Genomic DNA, 14,680 nt, shown 5'->3' with positions numbered 1-14,680 from the left:
ACCTCCTGCTTTCTTTCATTGCTTAGGTACCCGCTTCCTAGGACAGCTCTATTCAAAATTACAAGGTGCCTCCTCCTCAATCTTCTTACAGATTTTGTATATTTTTCATAGTATTACCTTGTAACATTCTATATAATTAGACGAATTTCATATATATATATATGTATATATATATATATATATATATATATATTGTTTTTCCCTATAAGAATAGAAGCTCCAAGGGGCAGGGGTTCTGTGTTTGTCACTGATATTTTGTGGGACGTCTCCTGTGGATGTTCAACCAATGTGCTGCATGAGTTGATGTTTAGTCTACAAGGGGTCAGGTTCCTCCCTAGGTCAGGGTTTGCACACCAGCCATTGCTCTCCAGTGGGGCTCTATCTCAAGACGGACTCAGGATGGATCTACAGCTTCTGTGTCTGCCCCACCCCTCCGCCCCCAAGGCTGTATTCTACACGAAGGATGGAATCATTCTATTATACATCAGAGTAGAATCAGAGGATGCAACCACCAAAACCGTCTTTAGTCTTGGCCCAGTGTGCAGCACCCTGCTGGTCTCCCTGTCTGTTTTCATGTCCCCACTCCCCCCATCTTGATCACATGTGTCTTCTCTGTACAGGAACTTAGAGCCCCCGCTTCCCTGCATCCCAATGAGCTTGCAGATTTCAGAGAGGTAAGGCTGTCTCCCTGTACTCAGGCCTTTGTGGAAGTTCACCCCTTTTTGACCTCTCTTCCCCACCCCCTGGGGGTTTTCCACACTAAGCATTTCCAACTTCCTGACTCCCTATCCCATTTTCTTGTTTATTTTCCCTCTCCCACTAGAATGTGAGCTCCACCAAAGCAATTTCACCAACTGCAGGATCCTCTGCACTGGGAAGAGTGCTTGGTACTTAGTAGTTGTGCAGTAAGGCAACACCTAGCTCAATGTCTTGTTAGCCAAAGGTCAGGCTGTACCGTTAGACATGCCCCTGCTCCCTTTCAGCCTGTCAACCAGATCCATAGTTCCACAAAAGTTTATACACAAACTCTATGCCAAAGAGCGCAGGAGACTGTATGCCATGTGAAAGGCCATTGGTACATGTCAGTTGGGTGTGGACTGCTGGCCTGACCTTCAGCCCTGTTTCTAGCATCATTCACCGAGGGGGTAAGTCATCTCACTTTGATTACTCTATCCCCATAATAGGGTTCACATTAGTGACTACCTCTACTGAGCTATGAAGATAGCATGAGTTAATGCAGTAAAGCCAGTACTTGGTGCAGAATTCTTGACCAGTTTGTGCCAGGATTCCCCAGCCTCTCCGCCAGGGTTCCTTTATACACAGGTGCCACAGGGAGGGGACCATGACACTGCCATTGGGTCCTTCCAGTTCACCATTTCTAGCCCTCAAGCCTTTCCTCAAGTTTCACCCAAAGCAGTTGTTGGAGCACTAAGTTGACTTGTTAGTATTTTTATGTGTGTGTGTTGGGGAGCAAGGTTCTTACCCGGTGCAGCCCGTTGCGCCTGTAAGCAGGCAGGGAGGCAGATTTGGAGATGAGAGGATCTGTAAAGAAGAAGTCGGAGCAGTTACCGAGAGCCCCAAACCAGGGCTTGCTCTCCCTGGAAGCCATCTTCCTACAAGTGGCCACCATATTTCAAATCTAGTGGGAGAGCGCTGGAGTGAGAGGCCCCAGCTCTTTCTGATGACTTCCAGGTCTAAAACTTGATTTATCTTAGGGAATCCTCGTCCTGGCACAATTCTTGCTCCTCAGAGGCACCTGTTCACTTGTTTTTCTGGCCTTGGCTTATATCCATCCCCGCCCGGCCCCCCCAGGTGGCAGATAACTATGACCACATGGTAGCTCTGGACAAAGGCTCTGGAATGGAAGTGGAGCTCAGAGCCAGACAGGTATAATTTCAAGTGGTGGAAGGGGCATTGTGTTTCTAGAACCCCCAAGGAAGGCCCACAATCTGACAACTACACAATGGAATGGACTATTGGAGATCAGGACGGTGCTGAGACATCGACACGAAGGTATCGTAGAGACATGAGAGCTATGAAAATGGCAGGTGATGTGGCCCTGTCCTCACAGGATGTGACAGGCTGGAGGGGAGTCAGGAAGAACATACCACTGTCAGCCAGGTAGTGAGAACGTGGAGCTGCAAGAGAGAAACCCGACATCAGTGCCCATAGGGATGAACAAGCATGGTGAAGACAGCTCACGGGGACAAAGAGACTTGGTTCCCACACTCAGTCACTCAGGCTGGTGGGGAGAAGGGCTCTCCTTCAGGATCTCCTTTCCCCCTCTCCATCCTCCCTCTCCTATTCATGTTCCAGCCCAGCACCTGACGCAGGGCCAGTACTCTGGGATATTTGTCAAACAAAGCTAAAGATAATTTAACAGAGCTGATCTACCCATCCTCCTTCCCCCAGCAGTTTAGGGATGGAGTGCAAAGCCTTGGACATGCTAGCTACATGTTGTTTCTCCCAGCTACCGTCTTGGTGCACACTGCAGAGCCAGATGTGGAAAACAGTGCCCTTCAGTGGTCAGATGGATAATCTGACTCATGAGCTCATCCTGCCTCCGCCACTAGTAGATACCTAAGTTCAGGCTTAATGATGCTTCAATTTTCTCATCTGTCAAACAAGGTCTCCCTTTGGGTGCTAGTGGCTCATACCTGCAATCCTAGGTACTCAGGAGGCTGAGTTCTCAGGATTTCAGTTGAAGTCAGTCCAGGCAGGGACATCTATGAGACTAATCTCCAATTAACTAGCAAAAAGCCAGAAGTGGAGATGTGGCTCAAGTGATAAAGCACCAGCCTTGAGCAAAAAAGTTAAAGAAAAAGTGCCCTGACCCTAGTTCAAACCTTAGTACTGGCACACAACCCCTTCTCCCTGACCCAGCTCAAAACCAAAAATCAGTGTCTCCTTTATAGAGCTATTGTGGAAAAACACATGACATAATAAAGTCAGACACTTAGCCCAGGGCCTGGTTTATACACACACTCCAAAGACTCCATCACCACCACCACTACTATCATCTTCATTCTCACCAAGTCCAAGGTATTGTGAGGAAAAGACAGTAAAGCTCATACATAGCCGTAGGGTCCCTTCAACTCAGGTCTGATCCAGGCTTAGTCACTTTCTTAATCTCTGCCTGTGGACAAGTTACATCTTCCCTCTATAAAGTGAGTGCTAATGATCTTTATATTGCAGGGATTTGTGAGGACCCTGAGCGATAATGTATCTACAAATGCCTGGTACATAGAAGTATAATCAATGATACAGTCCACCGTCCATCCAATATTGATTTGAGGTGGGATTTCCTGGCAGGATTGAATCCCATAGGGGTCAGAAGGGGAAGAGGCAGACAAAGCATGCAGGAGGTTATAGTGAGAGACTCTCAAGGGAAAATGTTGGAACAAGGCCTCTGCATGTGCATCTCCAAGTGATGGGAGGCTTAGCACCTCAGGAAACAGCTTCTGTGTCTTTGAGCCGTTCAGAGAAGAGTATCAGAAGATATTTTTCTAGCCACTTGACAGGAATTCACAGCTTCAGATGGCTCCAAGAAGCATAGTGAATGCTCACTGCAGTTCGGTTCCATTTGGTTCTCCATCTAGGCCCTTGACAAGTGTGTATTCCCAATTCTGGAGAGCTTCCCTGAAGGGCCACTGAGATGGAGGGAGGTGAGAGGGTCTAGGCTAACCTTTGTGCCCCTTCTGATTCCTTGGCTAGCCCAAGGGGTTGAATATGGGGCTTTTCTTCAGGAAGGAGATGTGATGGAGAGCATCCTATCACCTGTAAACTCTGATCTGGGCAGGTTTCTGTGCCCTAGGTCCCTGTCTGTAGGCTATAGAGCCCCTACTGCACTGGGATGGTGGGAGGAAGAAGAGACACTTATACTGTGTCTCAGAGGGCGACTGGCCCAAAGTGAGCAGCCAATAGGTGTCAGTGTCCCAAGCAGTGCTTACAGCCATTGAGGGTCATCTCATAGCCAGCGGTATGCAGGGCCTCTCGGCTGCTGGTGGAGCTCCGGGGAGGAGTCCATGGATCTGCATAGGAGCTTGAACGAGCCTTCATCTCCTCCTTCAGAATCAGTCGGCCAATTCCACTCTGGAGCTGGGGTAGGGAGAAGCAAGAGGAAGTTAGAGGGAAATAAACGAGGCTTTGATGGATTGATGGGCTTGGGAACGGCTAAGCTACTGGACCCTCTATAGAAGCTTCTATTTTTCTTTTTGCCTTTTCAGCACCTTTCTGGGCTGGTAGCACACATATTTTTATTTGGGACTTTATCTCTTCACAAATAGTTCTGAGTTCTGAGCAAGGCGCAAGCGCTTGGCTCAAAAATGCATGGCAGGTCTGGGAAGGTGGCTTAGTGGTAGAGTTCTTGCTGCATGAAGCCCTGGGTTTGATTCCTCAATACCATGTAAACAGAAAAAGCGAGAAAGTAGCGCTGTGGCTCAAGGGGTAGAGTGCTAGTCTTGAGCAAAAGAAGCTCAGGGACAGTGCTCAGGCCCTAAGTTCAAGCTACAGGACTGGCAAAAACCAAAAGGACCACATTGTCCTGCCCAATGCTGGGCAGACAGCACCTTTGTTTTTAAAGATGTGGAAATCATGTAACTTAAAATTAACCATTTTGGGGGCTGGGAAGGTGGCTCAGTGGTAGAGCACTTGTCTTGCATGCCTGAGGCCCTGGGTTCGATTCCTCAGCACCACATAAGCAAAAAGAAAAAAAGCTGGAAGTGGCTCTGTGGCTCAAGTGGTAGAACACTAGCCTTGAGCTGAAGAGCTGAGGGACAGTGTCCAGGCCCAGAGTTCAGGCCCCACGACCGGACCCAAAAACAAAAACAAAATAAAATTAACCATTTTGAAGTACAATTATTCTGGGGTTGGTTTCAGGAATTGTTTCCCTACCTCTTAGATGCCAGAATTCTCAGACACTCAAATCATCCATTACATAAATGGTGTAGTGTTTGCATATATCCTAATGACAGGCTCCTTTGAGCTTTAAATCATCGCTACATTATATATAATATTCAATACATACATTATTCAATGGAGATGCTATGTGATAACTATATACTATATTGTTTAGGGAATAGTGACAGATGAAAAGATCTGTAGATGTTTTATACGGATCTATTTTTCCAAACATTTAATTTTTTATCAATTTATCTATGTTTGTGTCAGTACTGTGGCTTGAACTTGGGGCCTAGCACTCTCCCTTGGGTTTTGTTCAAGAATGGTGCTTTACCACTTGAGCCACACCTCCACTTCTGGGTGTTTTGTTGGTTAATTGGATAAGAGTCTCATAGACTTTTCTGTCCTGGCTCACATTGAATCTGACTCCTCAATGCCCAGCCTCCTGAGTGGCTAGAGTTACACATGCTTAGTGGCATGTAAATCTAGTCCTACTGGAAGCTAGTCCTACAATTTGATTTTTCAATTATGCAAACTATGCATTTCTATTTTCTTCTTTTGTGAGTTTGAATTTGCTTTCTGTCACTTGCAAATGAAAAAAAAATCCTTAGTAATATGTCCTGTAAGCATTTTATTTAGTGATGTGGCCTGCTCACCTTGTGCATGCTGTGGTCAAAATCATCCTCCTCTCCTCCAGATGAGAACCTTCTGGCTCGGGGCACTGCCAAAGGACAGATGGAACCAATTCCAGCATGTGATTCCTGTGCTCAGTCTACTCTGGCTTAAGCCATTGGACCCTTCCCTTCCTTCCTCCTTCCCATTCCCCTCCCCTCCTCTCTCCTTCCCTCCCCTCTCCTTCCATCCTCTTCCTTCTTCTCTCCTCTCCTCCCTCTCCTCTCTTCTTCTCTCCTCTCCTCTCTTTTCCTTTTCTCTTCCTTGCAACTGTGTCATTTAAGATTCCACACTGAGCAGTGGTCTCTCCTGCTTTTGTGGCCTTTGAACACCTACCACCCATGACTATTGATCCCTGTCCACTTTGAGTTACCGTTCTTTCTGTGTCTTACTTCTTTCTTTAAAGGGAGAATTCTCCGAAGGCAATGAAGAAGTCATTTCTGAGCTACCATGAAACTTTGCTCAGAATGGACAATTAGTAAAGCCAATCACTGAATCAAAGTGAATCACGGAGAAACTCTTCCTCAGACTTGAAAGGAACACTTGGGCTATGGTGGTGTCCTGAGGACCAGGGTGCTTATGAGACCTTCCCTCCACTCTCAGCCTCTCTTTCCATCCTCCACACCATTTTCTACCCTACAGCCAAAGTGGTCTTTCAGTAGGATAGCTGTGATCCTGAGACTATATTTAATAGCTTCTTATTGTTTAATAAGCAAAATCCCCACCTTAACTTCGGAAGTTCTCATGGAACTCCCTCCTGCATCCTCTACTTGCTCCCCTCCCACTTCAAGGTCAAGGTTAAGAGACTAGCCTTTCCTTTTTTCCATCTGCCCTCCCATCCGGAGTTATTTGCAGATGCTTTTCTACATTTTCTGCCAACCCACCTCCTTGTTTTCTTCCTATGGTATCTGAGAACTTGCAAGGGGAAACTTTTACCCCCCCCATCCCTTGAGTATCAACTTCCTCTCACAGAGGGGGCCCATGCTCCCACAGGGTAAGGACCTGGTCTGTTTTTCTCTCTCTAGGGCCTATGGTTAGCCATTAAGACCTGCTGGTAATTGAATAGAAACCTTCAGTTATACCTCCTGCTAAGCATCCTCATTCATAATAACTGTGTGAAGGAGAAGGTAACTGATGCTCACAACAGCCCGAGTCCCCAGCATAGATAATAGGGCATGGTCCCTCCCTACAGACACCTGGGAATGTTACCTTTAGGGGACCCATGGTAGGTCCAGTACTCAGACTCGGAAGCATAATAGGGGTCTGGTGAGTAGGCAGGACTGTATTTGGAGGCCTGGCTGATGTCTTCACTTGTTTTGCTCTTGGTTGCTGTGGACAAATCACCTGCAGAGAGCCAAGGAGAGCAGATAAAGGAGACGAAGACACTGAACTCCTCCCCAGAGTCACCATAAGTGACGGGGATGGGGGGCAGCTCAGGGATTAGGGAAGTTGTGGCCTTGCATTGTGCTGCTCTTAGAGGCCCAGGAGCCATGGCACAGACAGTTAATGCCCCACCCTTCTTTGTCCACTTCCTGGCTCTGACCATACCATGCCGTTTGTAGATTGGGGGCTTCCGGTAGATGTTACTTTCTCCAGCTGTCATATGGAACAGGAAAGGACAATGGGGAGGAGAAAGAGAGACAGGAGAGGACAGCATTTGGTCAATTGATCTTGGAAAAGAGACACAGTCAGCAACTTTTTCCAAGATGTCACCATCTTTCCCCTGTGGACTTCCTCTTTCAAAGTTGAACTTTCAACTTTACCCCAGCAAGTTTCAAGTAAGGCAGGGGGAGAGGAGAGGAGGGGAGAGGAATGGATGGATACAAATGGTGCCAAGAAAGGAAGGTGGGGTGAATGGTGGGCATGGCAGACAGTGGGGCATGCTCAGCAGATCCCCATGCAGGAAGGTGTCCACAGCTCCCCCGAGTGGCCACACTGAATTCCAAGTGAAAGTCCCTAGGGTGTTGCAGCTATGTTTCAGGATTTGTTCCCCTTCTTCTTCCTCAAAACTAGACAGCATAGCACCCCTCTGGGGTGATAAAGCAGCAGGACAAGCTCTTGTGAGGGAAGTGAAAAGCTGAGGTTGGATTTGGGAGACAGCCTGACCTGGCTCTGATATAACTCAGGGGTGAGATCTTGTCCTACAAGGTCATCTAATCCCTGGTTTTCCCTGACCTTCAATCACTACCTCCATCACACTTGGTGCTTCCTTTGCCCAGGTTACCTTTCCCGGGGTCTTCATAAGGATGGATCATTCTCATCTTTCAGCTTTAATGCCATTTTTTCCAAGAAATCCTCTCTGTCTCTCTGTCTCTGTCTCTGTCTCTCTCTCTCTCTCAATGCATCTACTATCCCTTGCAGTTTTCCTTTTACTCATTTGTTTATTCAGGTACCATCTGTCTCCCCACATTAGAAAATATGGGCACTGAAGGCAGGATTCTAGGCTCAGTTATCCCAGTTGAACTTCAGGTTTCATAGACAGGCAGAGCAGGTGAGATTCAGTAACACTAAAACACTGGCTCTGGGGTCAACAGCTTATGGGCAGCAGGATTAGGATTCAGGCCCAAGAGTTTTGATTCAAGCAGTGTCCACCAAGACCCTATTGCCCTGCCCCATCATGCTCCTTTGATCTTAAACTCCATGCCACTTTCCCCTCTGGGCTGCTTTCCTGTGGTTTTGACTAAGATTGGTTCTGTCAATTGGGTAGACTAAAGATTCAGGGGTGTGGGGGCTGGAGGGTGGGTGAGCACAGGTGACTGGTTTGGGAGGTCCCCCAGGAACCAGCTCTTCCTTGGTGTGTGTGTGCAGCAAGGAGAGGGCAGCTCAGATGCCTGGCACCCCCCCCCCCCCCCCCAGGGCATGCATCCATGCTGGAAATGCCAGGCTGTCAGTGCCTACCTGGGATGTGAAAGTGCTTGGGAGCCTGGTAAGAGGTTGGAGTGGAGGACCTCACATCTAATTGGCTATGGTATGGAGAGCTCCTGCCACTCTCGGGCCCTGGAGCACGCAGGCAGTGGTCCCCAGAGAGAATAGAGGGATAGAGAAAACAGGCATTAACGCAGCGGCTGTTAAGGAAGCAGTGGGGTGATGGCAGCAGGGATGGGGTGGGCTGGGCGTCCCAGCGTGCTCAGCTCCAGAGTGGGAGAAGCATGTGCTCTCATGCACCATGTCCGCAGACACAAGCTCCACCCCTTCCCTCCTTCTCTCCAATGCCGGATCTTCTGATTCGTAAGGAAGCCATCTTCCGTGGCTCACCCCTCCACCCCAGGTGGCCCAGCTGCCTCCCCTAAACTACCCTTCCCTCCATCCAAGCACTTGCTTCACCGGGCCCCAGGGAGGGTGATTGTGGATGCCCTGGCTGGCTGGGTGGGCCTGGGACCTTGAGTGAAGGCCAGGCCCAGGCCTGTTTCTGGCTTGTGAACTGGTAGGCTGAAGGACAAGGGAGAGGAGTTTGATTCTAGCCAGGGCTTCCAGGATGATTGCCATTCCCCTCTCTTCCACCCACCTTCCTGCTGCTTCTCAGTGCCATCTACCTATCTTTGCCTCTGCTGGGGCATCTTATGGACTCCGTCAGGCCCAACCCTAGTCACCAGGGTGACCAGAAGGTCCATACTGCCAAGGGAATTCTGGCGCAGCCTGAGCCATCCCTGCAGCCCAGTGACTCCAAATCCTTACATGGCTCCCAGCTCTTTGTCTTTCTTTGGGGGTTTACCTGCCTTACCTGCACGGTAGTAGTGGTGAGGTGAACGGGAGAAGGTGGGGGACATGCCCTGTCGGCTGTAGGTGGGGGAGTCGATGTACCCTGGGCTGGAGGCTCTTCTCTGCCGGAGGTCCAGGTTCTCGTAGATATCCTGGGGAGGAGGAGGAGAAGTGGGGATGTGAGCTAGACCTGAGGTCCTGGAGTCCAGCAGGCGGGTGGGCACAGACCATGGAATTTGAGGTTCTTGAGGCTCAGGAATGAGTAGAGACCCACCCCCTCTTTCTGATTTATACATAGACAGGAGAAGGGTGGCAGAGCATTTCCAGGGCCTCCATGCATCCCTTAAGGTTCTCAAATTGAACCTAGAGTCAGTCCCCACAATCCTGACCTGGGACCACATGAGAGACCCTATCTTCGATGGAAGGGCATTCTGGCAATCTCCAAGGATCCCCACCCTTTGTGTACCCTCTCTGGTTGTGGGGGACACCTTGGAGCAGGGATGGGGCTCCTTGGGGCTCTGGGGAGAGGGGGTTGAGGGGGTCTTCTTTGGCACCTTTTCTCTATTGGCCTTATTACCTGGGAGTAAGGAGACAATGTTCCCAGCGACTGAGGAGTGGAGAGTTTGAAGGCAGCCATGGAAGGAGCAAAGGAGAGAGATGGGCAAAGAGAAAAGCACAGAGTGTGGTTAAATGAAGGCAGGGCTTGCCGCTGCCCCTGGTGCCCTTCCCCTCACAATGCTTCTCTTAGAATTCAGGAAGGTCAGAACTGCTGACAAGAGGCTGGACACTTTGTGACCACGCCCCACCTTTACATATGGAAAACTTATAACCACAGAGGGAACAGGAGGGCTCAGGAGCGGGCTGGGCCTCTGAGGAAGAAGTGGTGAGCCTTGACTTGAACTCGAGTCTCCCCAAGGTGAGCTCAGAGCTATGTTTACAACTCTCTTCTATCTCTTTCCTGGTTCACCATCCCTCTGGTTCATGAAGAGGATGCCCAGGGTAGAGGATGCACATTCAGGGCTGAGCAAGAGTCAGGTCACTACCCTCGGAGGGGCTGTTGAGTGTGGGAGCTGGGTAGCAAGCTGGCGGCTGATTGGTGACAGGGCTGCTGTCCCTCAGCCACAGCAGATCAGGGCAGGCTGGAACCTATCCAATGCTGACCAGCATCTTAATACCCAAGACCAGTCAGAGAAGTAGATTCTTAAATGTAATCTCCTAATGCTTCACACGTTGACAGCTAATTTACATTCTTGAAATCCATTCTGTGAAGGAACCAAAACATCTGTTGAGGGATTGAGAGGGGAGGCGGCTCTGGGCCCATGGATCCTGATTACCCATTTCTAGATGCAGAAGGAAAATCAGCTTCTCCAAACCTTTGATCCCCTGTGTCATGTTTGGGGGCCAAAATCCAGAGACCCTTAGCATTAGGCCTTCAACCAAATGAAATGAAATCCCTTTAGTGAGTTGGGGATTACTAGGGACACTGGTTAGTCAGATCCAACAGGCCGGCTCCTGCTGCTCCCAACTATCCCAGCTCAGAAGCTCTGGGATGAGGTAAGAAATCTGGAATATAGATGCCAAGACCTCCCCTGCAGAGGCCTCCTTCCCTGCCTTGGCCAGAAAGTTCCCTTCTTGTCTAGCTACCACATGTTTCTAAAACCATCTAATAGCCGAGTCTTTGTAAATGTGTCTTTTGTTCTGAGCATGGGAGCTTACGTGCAGTCACAAAACCAAGAAAGCATGCCTAACTAGGGATTATGAAGTTCAACAGCTATTGAGCCTGGTAGAGGACAAGAGCCAAGGGCTGAGTATAAGCAAGAACTTCACTATGAGAAAAACAATGACTTAGGTGATAAGCAGTTGCAGGCTCTTGGCTTCCATGTTGGGTATAAGAGGAAATAGTGGGGACTGGGAAGGATAAGGGGCAGTTCAGTCCACAGGACTTTGCTACCCATTCTAGATGGTAGAAATACAAGTTCAAGGTCTCACAGTTCATAAAAAGCCATATTTGTGTGTGTGTGTGTGTGTATGAAACTTCTAAATTTTACATGTTGGTTATAAATTTCAATTTAGAAGACTTTGGGGCCAGGCACTATGGAGGCTGAGCTGCGTGAGACTTTGGCTCTTCCAGCAGCCCCAGAGAGGGCAAGATGTGATACCTCTCCATAGCCACATCTCTCCAGCATCTCGTCGGACGTGTATCTGGAATGAGGCTCGTAGGAAATGAGGTCGGGGCGTTGCACCTCGTAGATGGACTTAACCTTGGGGAGAGCTGCCAGGTCTTTGTAATTAAGGATCTCATTATCCACTTTAGCCTGGGGAAGAGGGAAAGGGACAGGAAAGAGGTAGAAAGATAAGAGGGAAAAGAGAAAGGAGACAGGAAGTAAAAACAAAGTACAGAGAGAATGAGCTTCCCCAGTTCCCATCATAAACAATGTATTAGGCTTGAATGGAAGAGTCGTAGATTGTGAGAAAAAGCTGGCTCTTAGAGGTCATCCATTCCAACAGGGCTGACACTGAACACATATTGTGTCTCAGATTCCCTGCTTTGGGGGTACAATTTCTTCTAAATGTCATAATGCCTCTGTGAAGGTAAGTATCAATATTATTCTACTTTGCAGATGAGAAAAATAGAGATCAAAAGGTTCCAGAACTAGTATTAGATTTGAATCCAGTGTAAACTCCACATCATGGGTGCTCACTACCACCCAACTCCACCTAGGAAGGGAATTTAAATCCCAGTTTCTATATAGAACAAGAGCATAAAGAAAAAAAAAAGTCATGATAGTAAAACACCAGCCAGCATTTGGTGAGCACCTCTGATGAACCAGGCTCTGTCTCTAGGTCTTATATGGATTAACTCATTTAATTGACACAATTTACAACTCTTCATAGTATTACCATTGTTTTGAATAAAGAAACAAAACCACAGAGAAATCAATTAACTTGCCCAAGTTCACACACAGCCATTAAGTAGCAAACTCCAGAACTGGAACCTACATAGTTCTGCATGAAAGCCTGCCCTTCCCAGTGGCTCCCCCTAGCTTGCCCAGTCAGAAAGTTCACCAACTTACACTGTCAGAGGGATACACACAGCAAGACACTCCGTAGAGAAAACAGAAATGAGCCTTGAATGTTGACTTGACTTTCTTTGAGTTCTGTACTCCAAAGCTGGGGATTAGAAAGCAGCTTCCCCTTGCAGGGAGCGGCTACTCATCTCAGTCCCTGAAGCCATGTCCTGTCCATATTTATGTCCCCCAGCTGTTTCCTCCGTCATCTGCTTCCTTTGATGGTCAACCAGGAAATGTCTCTGTGGTTACTATCACCATTTAGAAAGTCTGGGGTAAAGTATATTAAGACACAGGCCACTGGATACAGAACCCAAGAAGTCTGCCTTATCCTTATTCTCCCAGAGTCAGAGCGCTGGTAAAGTATCAGGATCCAACCACTTCTTAGACGGCAGTGTTTATAAGTACCATGCGAGCCTGAGTACTTTAAAACTTCCCACAGCTCTTTCATTGTTATATCCTTCACCCATCCCATTGCTCTCTGGACACTGAACAGCTTACTTTCTATTTCCTCTAGATCTACTAGGTCTGTGTCCTGAGGCCTGGGGTAATTACAACCTTTCTTGTTCTCTGCTGGCTTTTGAAGGCCAAGTAAAATGTAAAGACTGACATACTAATTTCCCTTACAGTCTTCCTTCCTGGCCATGGGTTGGGTCTGACTCCTGTCTAGTGGCTTTTCTTCCACTGCTCCAGCTTTAAAAAAAAATTAATTAATTAATTAATTTTGGTTGGTCATGGAGCTTGAATTGTGGGCCTGGGCGCTGTCCCTGAGCCCTTTAGCTCAAGGCTAGCACTCTACCTCTTGAGCCACAGAGCCACTTCTGATTTTCTGGTGGTTAATTGGAGATAATTTTGGGGTATGTGAGTAAAAGGAACATTATTAAGGAGTCCACTTGCTGAAGTAGTAGTTGGTGCTTTTTGTCCTCGATGGTAATCTTGACCTTGATGGTGCTTTGGAATCTTACAAACTCATCTCAATGTACAGTTAGAATCCTGGCACTCTACGCTAAACCTCATAAGGAATACCTTATTTTTGCTGTTATAAACGAAGACCTCAGGTCTGTAGGCACAATAACTAATTGGTGGTGTCCAGGAAAGAAAAAAGACATGTGGGGTTGGAAGTCAATGTGAATGAAAGAAAGTTTGAAAGAACCTGCCCATTCCAGGTTCATCAGTGATTCTGTTTTAATAGTAAACCTCACATATAAGTCTAGGAAAATTACAACATTGCTGTTATTTGGTTTCTACAAAGTAGATTTTTTTTTGCCAGTTGGGAGCTATCTATAGGGTGATGTGACTCAAGGTGATTGAGAGTTCTGTACACAAGGTACTGGGAGCTGTCAGAGGAGAGCGTGGAAGGGAAGACTGGGCTATGGGCATGACTGACCTCAGTGTTTACAAATCCTTCACAGCTGGAAAGCAGGAGCCCAAGTGTCCCCAGTTGTTCCTGTTCATCTGTGATGCAGCTGTCCTCATACGGGGCAACTCTAGTGGGCTCTGCCAGTTCTCTCAGATGAGTTATCAGCAGGACTAACATCTCACCAGTTAATGAGACTCCTCAGTAGCAGAGGGCAGCAGTTAGTGATAAACTGACAATGACATTCTAAAGCAACAGCTTCCTGAATGCTCAAACTCTGCTAACTCCCTTCTGGAGATATGTTCACAATCACCTATAAACTGAGCCTGACACTAAGCCCACTTATCCTGCTGTGGTCTGGTCCAATTTATAGTGATGCGGGGGGGGGGGGGTTCTGTCTTCTCTCCTCTTATGGGGGAGATCTCCAACAAATTCAGCCTGTGAGCAGAGTCCCCTGTCTTGTGCTGGGAATGAGGGAATACAGTTCAGTGACCTGAGGTGCATGAAGCTCTGGATTGAATCCACAGAACCACAAAACAAAGAAAGGAAAAAGTGGCTTGTTTTCTATGAAAGCCACATGGCAGTATTGGCCCATAGTAAAGCTGCAGTCAATAACTCCCACGTCTGTTTTTTATCTGACTGAAGGAAGAAAGGAAAGGAAATAGTGCCGTCAGTGGGCATTAACCAGGGATCAAACAGGAATCGGTGTGGATTAGGAGTCATGACTTAATCATGGTGTCAGGACCCAACCTGGGCTGGTAGGTTTGAGGACTGTATCTAGAGCTTCTCTGTTCCCTGCTCTCAACCATCCTCATATTTCTGGTCTGCTTAGCTCCTTAGACTTCTAGAAGGCTGGAAGAGTGCACACTCAATTATAGTGTTATTTGCCCTTGATGTCAGTGCTCCTTTGGTTCTGCCTGCCACTCCCACCTCCTTTGGCTTAGGACTTCTCTCTCTCCTCTGGTTTGAGCTTCAATGTTTCTTC

At 47.8% G+C, this 14,680-nt stretch overlaps 1 protein-coding gene across 3 annotated transcripts in view; it reads right to left on the bottom strand.

Annotated features, from left to right (window-relative positions):
• Ablim3 (actin binding LIM protein family member 3) overlaps positions 1-14,680 on the bottom strand; it is a 127,227-nt gene that overhangs the window by 6,285 nt on the left and 106,262 nt on the right. Inside the window, exons 10-19 of one of the 3 annotated variants that reach the window (XM_042692133.1) lie at positions 11,430-11,585; positions 9,848-9,877; positions 9,293-9,422; positions 8,470-8,568; positions 7,120-7,167; positions 6,781-6,915; positions 5,556-5,620; positions 3,951-4,098; positions 2,109-2,138; positions 1,484-1,542 (exon numbers count right to left, since the gene is read on the bottom strand). In XM_042692133.1, the coding sequence (XP_042548067.1) occupies positions 1,484-1,542; positions 2,109-2,138; positions 3,951-4,098; positions 5,556-5,620; positions 6,781-6,915; positions 7,120-7,167; positions 8,470-8,568; positions 9,293-9,422; positions 9,848-9,877; positions 11,430-11,585 (900 nt within the window). The remainder of the gene's footprint in view (positions 1-1,483; positions 1,543-2,108; positions 2,139-3,950; positions 4,099-5,555; positions 5,621-6,780; positions 6,916-7,119; positions 7,168-8,469; positions 8,569-9,292; positions 9,423-9,847; positions 9,878-11,429; positions 11,586-14,680) is intronic. The other 2 variants (XM_042692131.1, XM_042692132.1) reach the window with 2 other exon arrangements.

The sequence above is a fragment of the Dipodomys spectabilis genome, unplaced genomic scaffold (assembly GCF_019054845.1).
Source record: "Dipodomys spectabilis isolate Male_0828 unplaced genomic scaffold, ASM1905484v1 ptg000147l, whole genome shotgun sequence".
In the NCBI taxonomy this organism is placed as follows: Eukaryota; Metazoa; Chordata; class Mammalia; order Rodentia; family Heteromyidae; genus Dipodomys; species Dipodomys spectabilis.
The sequence above is the reverse complement of the archived record's forward strand: the minus strand, read 5'-3'. Positions and strand labels throughout refer to the sequence as shown.